General features: G+C 39.9%; 1 protein-coding gene across 1 annotated transcript in view; it reads left to right on the forward strand.

Annotated features, from left to right (window-relative positions):
- The window catches only part of BNIP3L (BCL2 interacting protein 3 like), a 124,933-nt gene extending 109,310 nt beyond the window's left edge, over window positions 1–15,623 (forward strand). The window contains exon 6 of the mRNA XM_069214157.1: window positions 10,020–15,623. Within this exon, the coding sequence (XP_069070258.1) occupies window positions 10,020–10,068 (49 nt within the window). The 3' untranslated portion in view covers window positions 10,069–15,623. The remainder of the gene's footprint in view (window positions 1–10,019) is intronic.
- Window positions 15,624–16,927: the final 1,304 nt, after the last annotated feature.

The following is a 16,927-nucleotide window of genomic DNA, read 5'->3' on the forward strand; positions in this document are numbered from 1 at the left end:
CAGGGTGGAGATCTTCCTATTGTAAAATATAGGGAAAAAATGTTAAAACTGTACTCAACTTTAAAGAAAAAAAAAGGTAAAAATATTTTTTATGTTAAATATTAATGAAAACTAATTTTATATAATTATTTTAAATGTAGACAAAATAAAAAAAAAAACTACAGCACTAGACACTTAATTTTGAATTACATATTTATTTAACCTAGACATGTTAATTTAACATTTTTTTTCATTTTGTTTTTAAATCCCACCTGAAGTAAAATGTTTATATTTGTTTATTATCTGTTACAAATTGCAAAAACACATATACAATTAATTATAATTGATGTAATTATTTTTTGCTATTGTTTTGAGTCTTAGTTGTCTGTAGTAACTTTTGAAGAGCGGTTTGTATATAGCAATGGGGTTACTCTTTTGTAAATGGCTGCCTGTCCGTCCTTAAACCACTCCGTACTCCTCACCAAGCCCCTCCTATTTAGTAGAAGATCTTCCCCATTTTCCAGCCTCTCCCCTGGTCTCTCCCACTGAAAAATAAACTTACATGTGTGAGGATCTCCCCATAGATAATATAGGAGAGGTAGAGACTTTCACTTGTAGGTTTGTGAATTGCATTCTGGAGAAAGTAGCACAACTGTAGTACTACTTTATGTTCTGCAATAAACAGTTTGTGAAGTCGGCCCTTAATATTTTGTTTAGTGCTTTTGCAAGGTTCGTGCTTTGCCTAAAATTTTGACCTGAATAAATACTTAGTGCAAGGGCTAGCTTATTGTTATAAAACGATCAGTGAAAGTAAGACTAAATTAATGGCCTGAGCACAAGATATCTCTTTAATGATAACACACATAAAATGAACCCCTTCGCTGCTAGGCATTTTCCCCCTCCTGTGCCAAACCTTTATTTTGGCTATTTGGGGTAGTCCACGCTTAGGCCCTCATAACTTTTTGTCCACATAAAATACTCATGCCAAATTAACGTGTTTTTTCCCAACATCCTAGGGATTCTAGAGGTACCCAGAGTTTGTGGGTTCCGCTAGAGGAGACCACGAAATTAGCCAAAATACAGCTAAAGTGTAGTTAAAAAAAAAAATGGAAAAAAGTGCTGCAGTAGAAAGCATGTATTTGTTTTCCCTGGAAACGGCATCAAAGGGTTTGCAGTGCAAAAATCACCATTGTCCCAGCTTTCAGGAACATGCAGACTTGAATCAGAAAACCACATTTTTCAACACATTTTTGTCCTTTTACTGGGAGATACCCCATTTTTACTATTTGTTGTGCTTTCAGCCTCCTTACAGTTAGTGACAGAGATGGGTGTGAAACCAATGCTGAATCCTGGACAGCTAAACATTTCTGAAAAGTAGACAAAATTCTGAATTCAGCAACGGGTCATTTTTGTCGATCCTTCAAGGTTTTCCTTCAGAAAGTAACAGCTAAAAAAAAAAAAAAAATGAAATTGAGGTAAAAAAAAAAAGAGCCATTTCTGTCCACGTTTTCTTCCATAACTTTTTCCAGCTATGGCAGATTTTTTAAAGCAATATACCATTACGTCTGCTGGACTCTTCTGGTTGCGGGGATATATAGGGCTTGTAGATTCATCAAGTACCCTAGGTACCCCTAGTCAATAAATGAGCTACACCTTGCAATGGGTTTTCATTGTATACTGGGTATACAGCAATTAATTCGGTGAAATATAAAGAGTGAAAAATGGGTATTAAAGAAACCCTTGTATTTCCAAAATGGGCACAAGATAAGGTGTTGATAAGCAGTGGTTATTTGCACATCTCTGAATTCCGAGGTCCCCATACTAGCTTCTGAACTACAGGGCATTTCTCAAATAGATGTCTTTTTTACACACTGTCTTACATTTGGAAGGAACAAATGTAGAGAAATACAAGGGGCAATAACACATTTTCTTCTATTCTGTGTACCCCCAAGTCTCCCGATAAAAATGGTACCTCACTCGTGTGGGTAGGCCTAGTCCCTGCAACAGGAAATACTGCAAAACACAACATTGCACATCGCATTTTCTCAAAGAAAACTGACCTGTTTTTTGCAAAGTGCCTTGCTGTGGATTTTGGCCTCTAGCTCAGTTGGCAAACCTATACATTTTTGAAAACTGGACACCTAGGGGAATTCAGAATGGGGTGACCTGTGGAGCTCTCACTAGGTTCTGTTACCCAGAATCATTTGCAAACCTCAAAAGTTGGCAAAAAAACACCCTTTCCTCACATTTTGGTGATAGAAAGCTCTGGAATCTAAGAGGAGCCACAAATTTCCTTCCACACAGCATTCCCCCCAAGTCTCCCGATAGAAATGGTACCTCACTGTGTGGGTAGCCCTAGTGCCCGCGACAGGAAATGCCCCAAAACACCATGTGGACACATCAAAATGATCAATTACAAAACTACCTGTTTTTGTGGGGGGCCTGAGGAGGGGTGGGCAACTGTGTTTTTCTGTCCTGGGCTCAGCAGCCATCTGGGGAAACCTACCAAACCCAGACATTTCTGAAAAACAGACACCCGAGGGAGTCCAGGGAGGTGTGACTTGCATGGATCCCCCCCCCAGTGATTTCTTAACCAGAATCCTCAGCAAACCTCAAATTTCGCTACAAAATCACATTTCACCCAAATTTCTGTGTGAGATCACCGCACCGGCACAAATTTCCTACCACCCAACGTTCCCCTCAGTCTCCCGATAAAAATGATACCTCACTTGTGTAGGTGGGCCAAGTACCTGTGACAGAGAAGAGCCAAAAACATGTTGAAATTGAGGGGGAACCAAAGCGAGTCCAAAAGGGCAGTTTGAAAGAAAAAAATATTTTTAGGCCGACAAGTGGGGCAGAATTTTTATCGGTATAGATGCAACACTGCTGAGTGATAGGAATTTTGTGGATTCCTGCAAATTCCGAAGGTTCCATCACAAAAATGTGGGAAAAATCAGTGATTTCAAGCAAAGTTGGAGGTCTGTGGGGCATTGTGGGTAAGAAAAAGGTGTTGGGTGCATGTGAAGCTCCCACCCTGGACTCACCCAGATGTTTAGTTTTCAGATATGTCTAGGTCTCGTAGATTTTTCTACATGGCAGCGTCCCAAAGTCCAAAAAGAGCAGCCCTCACCATTCTAAGTGGGATGATTTTGAGGGATAGCCAAGCTCTCATTGCCCTAATGTAATATCAAATGTTCTCTTTGCTTGCCATTGGGATAAGATCTTTTCGTGTGTGGGGGAGAGCTGAAAGACTGATACCCCTTCAGTTGGGGTGGGGGCATAACCATGCTGATACTGGTTGGTAGCCACCAGCCCACTTTTTTGGCAACCACAGTGTGCCTTATGCAGCATATCTGTGTGAAGATCTCTGTGACATATTGTTCACTATTAAGTCCATCTTTTTCTATAATATTTCACTTTCATAACTAAATCCCTCCTCAGAGAAGCAGCCTTCCTTCTCACTCAAGATTTTAAATGGTCCCTCGGCATCTACAATAACGCTTAAACGTCTTTCAAATTAAATGTAACTAACAAGGGGCACAATCATCCTGGTACAAACAAAGTTTACAATGAATGATGAGGTCTCCCTCTCTCCCCTACCAACTCCTCTTGTACTCATCATTCTGTTCTGTTGAAGTCCGTTTATAATGGGAATTCCTTTCCCACTAATAAAGTAGATATGACTGTCATGCCAAAAGTTCTCTGTGCCACTTTAGCTAACCACTCATTAAAATATATTCAAGCACCTCCCTCCCATTTGTACAGCTGACCACTGGTTCTCCTTTGATTGAATGGTGTTCTATTTGAAGATAATACATCTTTGTTTCATCTAAAGGCCCATCAACACCAGCAGACCATATTGTAGGGAACAACCAGTAGCCTCTTCATCACCTGAGTTTAAATCTATGTAGCTAACAAGTACACGACTCTGAAACAGCCATTTTTTTGCTGCATCGCTTGACTCCTTAATGAACCTGCTCCCACACTTAAGATTGCCCCATTCTTCCTCCAGCTCCAATAAGATCTGATTCCCTCCCCATCTGCTTTCCTGTAAAGTATCCTCCCCAACTTATAGAGTCCCCCAATGCCAATCAATCTTACGCAACACTGCCCTCAATCATTGAACTATGACGACCAACATTGAATTTGCAAATCCTGTACCCATGGCACAGTTGTGACTTTGCTAAATATTTTGTAGTAATTCCTTGAACAAAGATACATTTTTGTAACATATCTAAACCTGAGAAAAATGGGGTTTCCCCTAAGAAATGTCACAAGTAACAATTAAAAATATGTATAACAAGTAAGTGACCTACCCCACATTATCATTCAGTAAAAGTAAGTGCTTAACGTTATATGCAGTGTATATATATATGTATACATATGTTCGATGGCATGTGTAGCTGCAGATACACATGCTGTGCATTACTCTGCCATCTAGTGTTGGGCTCGGAGTGTTACAAGTTGTTATTGTTCGAAAAAGTGTTTTCGAGTCACAAGATCGAGTGACTCCTCCTCTTTGGTTCCATTGCGCATGGGCATCGACCCCATTGTTAGATTGTTTTCTTTCCGCCGTCGGGTTCGGACGTGTTTACTCTTGCTCCGAGATTTCGATTAGGAAAACTTTGAAAAACTCTCTTTTCGTCGGTATTGTATTGGGTTTATATCTTCCATAGACACATCGGTACTGTCGGAGAAGACAACATTTCTCGCCCTTCAGGGAGCACGCGCCCAACTCAGACCTATTCGGGCCGACTGCGTGGAAGCCTCATGGATCGGACTCCATTCCAGTTCTGTCCTCTGTGCCACGCAAAATACCCGTATGCAAACAAGCATCTGGTTTGCAATCTTTGCCGTTCCCCGGATCATCAGGAAGAAAATTGTGAGGCCTGTCGATCCTTCCGATCCAAAAAGACTCCTCGAGACAGGAGGGCACGAAGACTCGAAATGGCGTCGAGAAGCAGCGAACATCTCGACGTGGAGGGGGAAGAAATCATGCAAACAACGGTCTCGGTTCGAGATTTCGACTCCGAACAGGAATCAAAAGAAGACAGACCGGTCACAGCAGGACAACATGTGAGTACGCCTGTCCCTGTCTCCTCACAGAAGCAAAACCATAAGGCCTTGGGTACACCACTGCCGGAAGGCCATGGCTCGGCCCAAAAAAAGACTACCGGTGACCAGCTTACCAGTTCGGCACCGAAAAAGGCCACTCCTCCCAAAACATCGGAGGCAACAAAGAGCTCCATGTCCGACTCCAGCAAACATCATTTTTCGGATTCGAAAATTAGAAAATCACTTTTGGAGCTGAGCGCATCAACCGTATCATCTTTTTCGATCCCGAAAAAGCCTGCTTTGGATTCGAAAAGGCCAGCAAACACAGAGGAACATGGACTTTCAAAAAGATTTAAAGAAAGCCACAAAACCTCTGAACAGGAGTATCAATAACAACCAGTACTTGAGGTTATGGATGAAAGGCAGTCCAGGATCCACATCCATAAGGAAACTGGCAGAATTCAGACAGCACCTCCTCTAAAACCAAAAAGAAAGCTAGCCTTTCAGGAGGAATTGGACACTATGCAGCCTCCAGCAAAAGTGCCAAAGCAGATGGAGAAACCACCACCTCCTCAGTCTTCTCCTCCTCATTCTCCTCCTCACTCTCCACACCTACCTACCTCTCCTCCTACTAGTCCTACACCAGTACAGTCACTGACTCACTCTTTCAACTCACAACAGGACATGGATGCATGGGACCTTTATGATCCCGATCCTATTCCTAGTAATGACCCAGACAGCTATCCCTCTAAATCTGCACCACCTGAGGATAGCACTGTGTACAATCAAGTTTTAGCTAGGGCTGCAGCATACCATGGGGTCACCATGCATACAGAACCCCTGGAAGAGGATTTCTTGTTTAACACCCTATCCTCAACACACTCCAAGCACTGTTAGGTCAATATGACAAAGCCCATTGGGACGAGATGCAAGACATAATCCAGCATCTCCACAACGAACACCAAAAGAGGGTACAACAATTAGTGGAAGAAGGGCAAGCCATTACTAACAATCAAATTCGATCTGCCCTAAATGCAGCAGACACCGCTGCTAGCAGTGTAAATACTGCAGTCACAATACATAGGCATGCATGACTCAAATCTTCTGGTTTTAAACCTGAAATACAGCAGGCTGTGTTAAATATGCCATTTGATAAAAAAACATCTTTTTGGGCCAGAAATTGATTCAGCCATAGAAAAATTAAGAAAGGATTTAGACAGGGCAAAAGCAATAGGCTCACTATACTCAACACCATACACGGGATCCTTTCGGAAACCTCAGTTTCGAGGTGGGTTCGGACCATAGACAACAGAGGCATCCACATCACAGGCAAAACCATCCTACCAACCACAATACCAACAAGGTGGTTTTAGGGGCACATATAGAGGACAGTACCCCAGAAATAGAGGGAAATTTCAGACCTCTAAGCAACCTCCAGAAGGCTCGTTAGAGGATAATGTCTCTTAGAGTCTAAAATTATTATTTTATATTATATTATATTATTGCGTGTGCTCCGATCCTGACGAATGCCCCTGACCCACCAGCACTTAGTGAGGGCAGAAACATGTTGGTCATACGTATTCCTTTTTAGACTCTAAGAGACATTATCCTCTAACGAGCCTTCTGTTCCCTCATGTTCTTAAGCTTACCAGCATACACCCTCATTAAAACTAGCAGTAGTAATTGGTGACTTGCTTGGTAATTTTATTTTTCACCCCATCTGGATCTCTCTAATTATCCAGTAAGTCTAATTTCAGCACTCCCTCTGGTTCTTTTAACCAAGAGGTTGAGTCCGCCCAAGTAGTATCATCTTACTTGGGTGGGGCTAGGTGGTCAAATGATGAAGCAAGACATTATTATGTGTGTGAGACCACCTAGTCCGTAAGGGAACTCCCCCTTCCACTAGTAGAACTACATAGCACCCCCTTTCTTGGACATCTTCCCACCATGACTTCCCCACTTCAGAATCTAAAGCGATCCTAACACGGTGCATTGAGGGAATCGACCCAGACCCACCCTCAGTTCCTACTACCCCACACCTTTAGTGATGATATAGTTAGGGAGCTCACCTAAACAATCACAACATTCAAGGACAAGTGGATGCCAAACACAAACAGCTACACATAAATCACTTGGAGTTGTTAGCTGTCTTCCTAGCATTGAAAGATTTCAACCTCTTCTCACACAGAAGAATGTTCTTATCAAAACAGACAACATGACAACCATGTATTACCTAAACAAACAGGGAGGGACACATTCGTCCCAGCTCCCCCTTCTAGCCCCAAGAATTTGGACATGGGCAATCCACAACCAAATTCACCTGCAGGTACAATACTTTACAGGGATCGACAATCAATTAGCGGATATTCTCAGCAGAAATCCCCAACAAACACACGAATGGGCGATTCATCCTCAAGTACTTTAAAAATACTTTCAACAATGGGGAACACCAAACATAGATCTGTTCGCCACAAGCGAAAACACAAAATGCCAAAACACCCACATCCCCTATACAAGGGGAATGCTCTATGGATCAATTGGTCAGAGATATTTGCTTGCTCCCCCCCCCACTCATTCCATTTCTAGTCAACAAGTTGCGTCAAACTTCACTTAACATGATACTCATAGCACCAACATGGGCACATCAACCTTGGTACACAACATTATTAGACGTGTCAGTAGTACCACACTCCAGACTCCCAGACCGACCAGATCTGTTGACACAAAACAAAGGCCAAATCAGGCACCCAAATCCCAAGACACTCGGTCTAGCAATTTGGCTCCTGATGTCATAGAGTTTGGATATTTACAACTAACATCAGAATGTGTGGAAGTTATTAAACAAGCAAGAAAACCCACTACTAGACAGTGTTATGCAAACAAATGGAAAATATTTGTATATTACTGTCAATCTAAACATATTGACCCTCTTACAGCATCAATACAAGACATTGTATGCTATTTACTTCATTTACAAAAATCAAATTTAGCATTCTCTTCCATAAAAACTCATCTTACTACAATTTCAGCATATTTACAAAATATACAGCACAGCTCCTTATTTAGAGTTCCTGTCATTAAAGCTTTCATGGAAGGTTTAAAAGGCATCATTCCACCCAGAACACCTCCAGTGCCCTCTTGGAATTTAAACATAGTGCTTACACGACTTATGGGACCACCATTTGAGCCCATGCACTCCTGCCAAATGCAATTCTTAACATGAAAGGTTGCCTTCCTAGTGGCAATTACATCTTTAAGAAGAGTAAGTGAAATCCAAACATTTACTATGGAAGAACCGTTCTTCCAAGTACACAAGCATAAAGTTGTACTAAGAACAAACACAAAATTTCTTCCAAAGGGCATATCACCATTTCATATATATCAAACAGTGGAACTGCCAGTCTTCTTCCCACAGCCAGAATCTGTGGCAGAAAGAGCTCTACGTACATTAGACAGCAAAAGAGCTTTAATGTACTATATAGACAGAACTAAACCATTCAGAAAGACTAAACAACTGTTTGTAGCCTTCCAAAAACCACATACAGGCAACCCCAAATCAAAGCAAGGTTTAGCAAGATGGATTGTAAGATGCATCCAAACATGTTACATTAAAGCCAAAAGACAACTCTTAGTTACTCCTAAAGCACATTCTACAAAGAAAAAATAGGCTACAATGGCTTTTTAGGCAATATACCAATGGCTGAGATATGTAAAGCAGCCACTTGGTCAACACCACATACATTCACTAAACACTACTGTGTAGATGTTTTATCACGACAATAAGCCACAGTAGGCCAAGCTGTACTCAGAACATTATTTCAAACAACTTCAGCTCCTACAGGCTAACCACCGCTATTTTTATAGGAGGACAAACTGCTTTGTAGTCTATGCACAGCATGTGTATCTGCAGCTACACATGCCATCGAACGGAAAATGTCACTTACCCAGTGTACATCTGTTCATGGCATGTTCCGCTGCAGATTCACATGCACCCTCCCCAGGAGCCTGTAGTCGTTTAAGTTACAAACATTTGTATATATATATATTTGCATTAGCATGGACATCTCCTATCTTTTACCTGTATACTCTATCACTCCTACCTTACCCTCTGTGAGAAAACAATCTAACAATGGAGTCGATGCCCATGCGTAATGGAACCGAAGAGGAGGAGTCACTCGATCTTGTGACTCGAAAACACTTCTTCGAAGAAAAATAACTTGTAACACTCTGAGCCCAACACTAGATGGCAGAGTAATGCACAGCATGTGAATCTGTAGCGGAACATGCCATGAACAGATGTACACTGGGTAAGTGGCATTTTCCATATATATAATGATTTAAGCAATAGCAGCTCTAATGTTTTTTATACATCGCTTCATGCCTGCTGTCCTAAGTGAACAAGTGTTATCCAATTTTATCGATCAGTCTTGGCTGGACCGAAGGCTTAGTTGGCCTTGCCAGGATTGAGTTATGTGATTTATAGATCACATCAGGTTTCATAATTTAGCTTGCTAAGTCATCGTCATTTTAATATGAAGTAGTTTATACTGAAATGCATATTAGAAATAGGGATTTGTGTAATAGCTTATTTGTCCCCCAAAAATATGCAAAACATCAGGAAAGTTGGGAAAAATTATGCCTAACTGCAATGGTGTAACTCACATTCAGAAGTCACACAAGCTACTGATAAAGGGATTGGTTCACAAACGAAATGTGTCTTGTGAAACATTTGTGTGTGGTGGTGTGTCCTGGTCACGTAATGAGGCAAGTGTATACATTTCTAGTTTATCAGAGCTTTAATTGGAGCTTTTGCCCCTTGATCCATTACTGATGCTCTTATGATGAGCGTACTGCCTTTTCAATTCCATGAATCCATCTTTAAACAGTTTTCTTAAAACAAATGTTTTTTTGCTGTTTTTCTAAAAATGTTTTGTCTTTAATAAGTTAAACAAAAAAAACATTAAAGCACTATGTTTGTGTTTCAGCATTTACATTGGGAAACGACTCACCACACCTTCAGCCAGCAGCTACTGATGGAGTAGAGCCGGATACTACACCTGTCCTGTGAAGTTGTATTGTCGCCACATCAGTGCATTCGAACTGACACAGTTTTAAGAATGACATTGTGCATCCTGTTTCTACAACTTTAATCCAGTTAGTCTACATTTCCTACTGGAATTCAGTATTGCATCGGAACACAACTAAAGGCTCTCCGGCTTCGTCCTTCTTGACTTTATTTTCATTTTTGTTGCCCATATGTCACAGCTGGTATATTTGCCAGAGTCCTTTGTTTCATAGATCAGATGGGCTTCTTTCCATTAAAAGCCACCAGCAGAAAATAATCTCCACAAGAGGTTGCTTCCTTTAGTAAAACTAATTTTAAGGGGTCGCCTTATCAGTAACGTATACCTGTAGAACAGAAAGAAGTAATGAACTTCTTAAAGCTAGCCCTTCTTACCCAAAGCTGAGAGGCTAAAATGGTGGCTTGGTTCCTTTAGCCATGTGCTTCCCATAGAATCCTGACTTCAAAAGCAGTTCTGCCAAACCTTATCTGCCACCTGAAATTAAAATGTATGTTTTGTAGCTGATATGTCAGTTTAATTCCTGGTGTCATAAAAACAGACTTTTGAAAGCCTCCATCTGGTCGTTGTTCCTGCAGGGGCAGTGCAGGTATTTAGATCTCTGGTAGCTTTGTCTGTTTCATTGCCTGATCATTAAGGCATTTGACTAGAGCAGGCAACAATAATAATGAAGGGTATGCTTCGTACCCTTCGCCTTTTAGCATGACCATTACAATGTTCTTCTTGACACCTGCCTTTAGCTGGTACTAAAGTCTCATAGTGAGAGTGGGGAAACGCTCCACAGGAAGTTTTCTTCTTTAACATTTTTGCTTTCCTATATCTCGTAGGAAGTCTTAATATCTTACTACAGCGCTTATATTTATGTTGATGTTGTTTTTTCTTTAGTGAAGTTCCTGAATGTAGTTGTATTTGTGTGTTTTTTTTTTTTTTTTTTTGCATAATTTGTCACACTATTTTAGATAATGTGATGTTAGGCAGTATTTTTACTGGTTCCATACAATGCAGAAGTTCTAAGAGAATATCTTTGACAAATGATGCATCCAATTGCAAATGGTCTTCTGGAGCGTCCACATGGAAGCATGTTATTTCCCCATAGCAGAACCACTCAAATGCGTGTTTGACAGAGAAAAGTACAAGTCTACTTAGAAGCTCATCAGTACAGGAGCTTTTAATAGAAAATGTTAAAACTCCTTATGAATCTTAAGTAAAAGTTGATATTTGTATCTTTTAAAATGGAGAACGGTGGCCCAAGGCACTTGTTCTCAAATAAAAAGTAAGCATTTGAAATACTGAAAACACAAGAACCTCTGTTCTTATAGATTTGCTTGTCGAAATGCCCAGTTTATGAAGTTGATGCCACATTCAGCATGAATTCATAAATAGAAGAGCATGGCATATTTGTTGTCCATATTTATCTGCCTATATTTATCTGCCTTTGTTGTTTGCCAGGTAGAAACTGCTCTGAAATTAGGTCGTACACAATTGATATTTAATGGTGTTTCTTTTTTGTGTTTGTTGTGCCATGTTCACTGGTGACCCAGCAATCCCCATGTTTCTTATAATATTATATGCAGCTAGACAGATTTTTCACTAACAATACTAAATATTTAACTTTAGGGAAATCTCTGCTTGTTTCTCTGTAGTTTATTCAAATGTGAAGATTTACCAAATTGTTACAAAGCTCTAGGGCAACTGATGTTTCACTTGAGTAGATTTTAGTGAATTTCAGCGCATGTAGCATGGCTCTGAATGACATTCAATGTCTTTGTACATAAGTTAATATCTTACTCTTTATTATAGAATTTTAATGTGGAATGTGAGAAACGTGTCACTTTTAAAGTGACTTTAAAGTACTGGAAGTTGTTTTGCAGAGAGGAGACCATTGAGGTCCTTGTTTTTATTTGCTTTGCAGCCATTGCATACAGCTACTCCATATGTCTGACAGGCTATGCATTATACCATCTTAACAAAATTGCCTGCTCGTTATCTTATCACAAAGTTTAAGAAATCTCTTTCTCTGTCTCTCAATCTCTCTCTATATCTGTCTTAACATTGGCATCTTTCGCAAAATCTATAGTTTGTATGATCCAGTCACCCTAGATTCCATTTGCCTTAAGATGTAGTTTAAGTGCAAACAAAGTGGACCATTTCTTGATCAGTATAATGTGCTGCCGTCACATCTGCTCCAGTCCAGGACATCCTACTGCAGACATACCACAGTTAACACTGACGTGAGAGGCAAACAACAAGGCACTTTATGACCAGGGAATCATTTGGATTATCGTTGTTCATCAGTCAACTTCCTCTGGAAGCTGCTGTGAGCCATCTTTGCCTTTAAGCCTCCAGAAAACAGGGTTTTCTGTTTTCAGATTAGTTACTTGCATTGTCTTGGAATATGGCCACATGGCTAGTGCCACATGGCTTGTCCCAGTCTGCTCATTGCTTATGAGTTTACTGAAGCGGATGAAGAATAATAAATATCCAAGCTTCTCTATAGGTCTGCGTTGTGCAATCCACACAAAGTAATGGCATGTAAGTAGTTAAATGTCGAAGCAGATACACATTGGGAGAGACCGCAAGTATCTTGTTTGCCTTGCAGGACACTATGCCCTATGAAGACATCTCAAAACTTGACTAACTGTAAACTGAATTCATTTAGTTGGCCTTGTTTGTTGTTAACTGAATGCAAAAAGTACATCAATTTGCGATTTTAATTAATGTGCGCAGTTGTCCTTGTTTAACTTGGCTTCTGCTATGCTTTTGTAAAGCTTATGCAGTTTATCCATGGTGTGGATAGAACCCATTGCAAACACTTCCTTCTTTTTTACAAGATTGTGTATACTCCTCTTCCGTTTCAGTCCTCTGTATTAAAAGTAGGGACAGTGAGCAGAACAGGTTCATAAAGAGCTGTTGATTTGAGCCCTTACAGGAGTTCATGCTTTAATGGAGCTTTTGCTTCACACAAGCAGATCATCTCTTTTAAGAGTTTACCTGTTAATTGTAACATCACTTTTTACACTGTATTTATTCTGCTCTAGGCTTTTGAAAACATTCTTATTAAGAAACTAGGCCAGGCTTAAATATAAAGGTCTGCTTGGATATCCCATACCTTGATGGTAGCCTAAATAATTACCTTGTGTACCACAAACATACATATTCTTGAGGTATATAATTAATATAGACCTGCATTGATTGCATTATTTCCAATATTGTAAACCCTCAAAACAAGCAATTTTTATAACACTTTTATGTCCTTTCAAGAAGCTATTTATTTTAATGTGAATGGAGCTTTGCCTTGGTCCAGAGTTTTTGTAAAAAGGCAATGTTGTGTTTGTGTGTGCACCTCAAATATGTCTTTTGTTTGAGTTAGGTAGAAATTAAGCTAAATAATCGATTTTCTCCTCATGCTTTGGAATGTGACCCTTCTGCAAGGCAGTCATACAGCAATCATTGTGACAAAGACTATTCCCATGGCCAGTCCTGTAGGGAATGTAAAATGTTTCTATTCGGGTAGGAGGACTAGGTCTTGGTGGGGCATTGTAAGAACTCTTTGAGGTGGGGCGGATGGCAAGAGAGCATTAGACTTATGGCAGAGTTGGAATCTGAGGGGCACCTAGTGTGCTGTGGGAATCCAGTGTTTATTGTGAAGATGCAGGGTGGCTTTAATGGACATATGATAGAGGCATTTTTTTCTGTATTTACATAGTTGCAGTATTTATTGTATTCCTTTTCACTGTTGTCTTCTTTTAGATGCAGGATTTGTTTGTGCTATGGTATCATGTAACTATTTGTTTTAGAGTGATCAAGTTACAAACAGCTGCTGGGAATTGGTAACCAGTTATAAAATGTATCCTGAGTTTAGGGTGACTTGTGTTGTCCATAACGATTTGCTTCTTGTTTGAATCTGTTGCACCTGCTCTGGGGAACCACAAAATAAATTACAAAGATTGCCCCCTTCTCCTGATCAGTTCAATCTAAGAAATACCTAACCGGTCATATTCTCAGTTTTCTTTTGCTCCTTGAAAAATGGATTCCTTTGTAGAGACGGACAGGCTCTATCAATTTGGAAAGGTGATTTTTCTCATCTTTGTAACATAGGGAGATGCTATGTGTGCTGGAGCAACACAGATAGAGCATGTACTGTTTGCCTCCCTTCTTCCTAGGCAGTGCATGTTTGATACCTGATCTGAAACCTCATCTTTTGAGGATCTTTAACACCAGAGCGCAATATATGTGTGTATGTTTGTTTGTGTGTGTGTCTTGTGAAAATCAATCACCGTGCTTCTTAAGTTCATGACTCCCCCACTGCCACACTTTCTGTCTTGTGGTGCTGCATATCCTTCCTCGAAGCAGGATATCCAGCACCATTGTGATTTTGATGGAGTACCTCTTAACCATAGGACATTTCATCTTTACTTTTGCAAAGTGGCTAATTCATTTAGAAATGGGAGGAGATGCTTCCAGCTTTTCATTCTGTGTCACAGTAAAGTGATGTGTCTGCTTACAGGAAAGTCAGTCAGAATAATCCCATATTAGTGTGTTTTTAATATACTTGAACATTTGATTGGAGCTTTGTGTGCAGCTTTAAAAAAAGTGCATGCCCATACTGTTCTTTTACGAAGTGCCAATTATGGGCACCTATACTGGCAATTTTAAATACAATTGTTGGTGTATCCTTCTCACAAAGTTCAATATATTTTTCAGAACATTGATGATTATTTTATATTGGAAGGTACCCTATGGTACAGCTGGCTGTAACAAAATAATATGCCTCTGCATTTAGTAAATAAAGCACCTTGTTTGTATAAAAATGGGGCAAGAGTTAGCAGTGTGTTTGGAAAATCATTGATTTGGTATGATTTGATTCAGGATATGATAATCTAAGTATGAACCCAAGATAGTTTCAGAAACTGACAACTGGGCCCAGGCAAAGTATTTTTGTATATGTGTATCCACTCATTTCAACAATCTGTGAAAATGTCCATTGATTGGGCAGGGAATCTGCATGTATGATCACTGTAGTGCTGTTGTTGATCAGTGCAATCCACTTTGTAATAATTCTCCTAATGCCCTTGATGTTGGCCACAGTTTCAAAATGTGTAACAGTGTTATCATCTGAAATGGGTGGGACGTTTTTTTTTTTTAATGGAAAGCTTTATACCTGTTTACAATTTAACATGAAAATACAGGATTTTTCACCAGTGAAAAACTGGGTGAATATATTTTGTAATTGATAATAAAAAACACACTGTATGTTTGCATGTCCAGAAATGCTGCAGAATCACTTTGCTGCTGCAGGGACACATTTACCTAATCTTTTAACAAGAAAATGTAATGAAAAGTCTTTATCAAAAATTTGTTAAAATAATTACAATTTAACTGAGCCAAAGTGTTTTTTTTTGCATTCTACATGTATTTAGGTAGCACTTTGTAACATTATATACAGTTTACAGTACCTGTACACGTTGTAGCTGTAAGATTTTGTGCCATTAAAATCTCTCCAAAATGTTTGGTGTCTGTGCCATGATTCAAAATATTGGTTTATGTCACATTTTCATAATTCACCTGCTGTCCATTGAGCGGATTTGTGGAAATCTACCGGGTTCTGCAGATTTGATGGCTTCATAAAGTAAAGTAGCTACAAATGTATCTAAAAGACCAAGTAATTTAAACAAGCCACTACATTGACAGTTTACAAAATCTAGTTTTTAGGTCAAGCATGAGCGTTCAACGTGTTGCATACTTTTAGTATACTTATACTGTGGGTTCCAGCGATTTCATTTGTTGGTTCCAGTGTCCTTTAGAAATCCTTGCTTGCTAGTGGTCAGTTCTGCCTCTTTGTCCTGCCTTTTTCACTTTGGGAGCAGTACCAACTACGGTGTTTACGCTGTGTCCTGTTTATGTCTTCTGTAAGGGATTTTTTTTTGTTTTTTTTTTTGTTTTAGTATTTGCCTGTTGGTCTTACACTGTGGGTGTGTGTCCAGTCCCTAATCCCCACCAGCATCCTCTGCAAACATAAAACCAACAGCAGAGGGAGGCTTTTCCAGTCACCCTCATTTATCTTAGCTTCCACGTTTGGCTTGGAATGGAGAGCTTTAAGTTCCTTGTTGCCTCTGCCATAGCTGGAAAGGACCAGCTGCTGTGCTCCGTTCGGAGCTGCTTCAAGGGTGTGCCCTACTGATTAGTGACTGAAAGCGCAATGTTTGTATGAGTATGATCCCACAAGCCTGCATTTAAATACGGCAAAAATGCAACTTACAATTTATTTAGACAAACTAAATACACTGTAAAAAATGAGAAACAGGCACAAAAACGTACAGAAAACACTGCAAGTGCAGCTCTGGGGCCCACAAGGCTATAACTGGCGGTGCCTCTTTAAGGGGTCACTTGAAACCGCCCTCGCTCTCTACTTGTTGTCCTTCCTGCCCTCCCATATCTGCTAGTTTTTCCTTTTGGCATGGTGCCGTTTAAACCCAGCTGCCTCATACAAAAATGCATCAGTTGGGAATTGTAATGGATTCTACTTATATATGTTGCGCAAGAAGCTGTTTCTACTTACATTTCTAGTAAAGGGAAACCTTTGTTTCGATTGACAATGGATATTTCTCGGAAGAATTCCCGTGTCAGACAGAGCCTCTTTTACCAGCGATGATATCCGCATGAGATCGGAAAAATCCCTGCTTTGTTGTAAAATATGTAAACCTGTAGTAGTGTTATAATACTTTTGAGTTAAGGTAGGTGTTGATGCAATGTAGCACAAAAAACCTTATAGACTTAATTCCAATTACAGAAAATGATAACACGCCACAGAA

The sequence above is a fragment of the Pleurodeles waltl genome, chromosome 11 (genome assembly GCF_031143425.1).
Source record: "Pleurodeles waltl isolate 20211129_DDA chromosome 11, aPleWal1.hap1.20221129, whole genome shotgun sequence".
NCBI lineage: Eukaryota > Metazoa > Chordata > Amphibia > Caudata > Salamandridae > Pleurodeles > Pleurodeles waltl.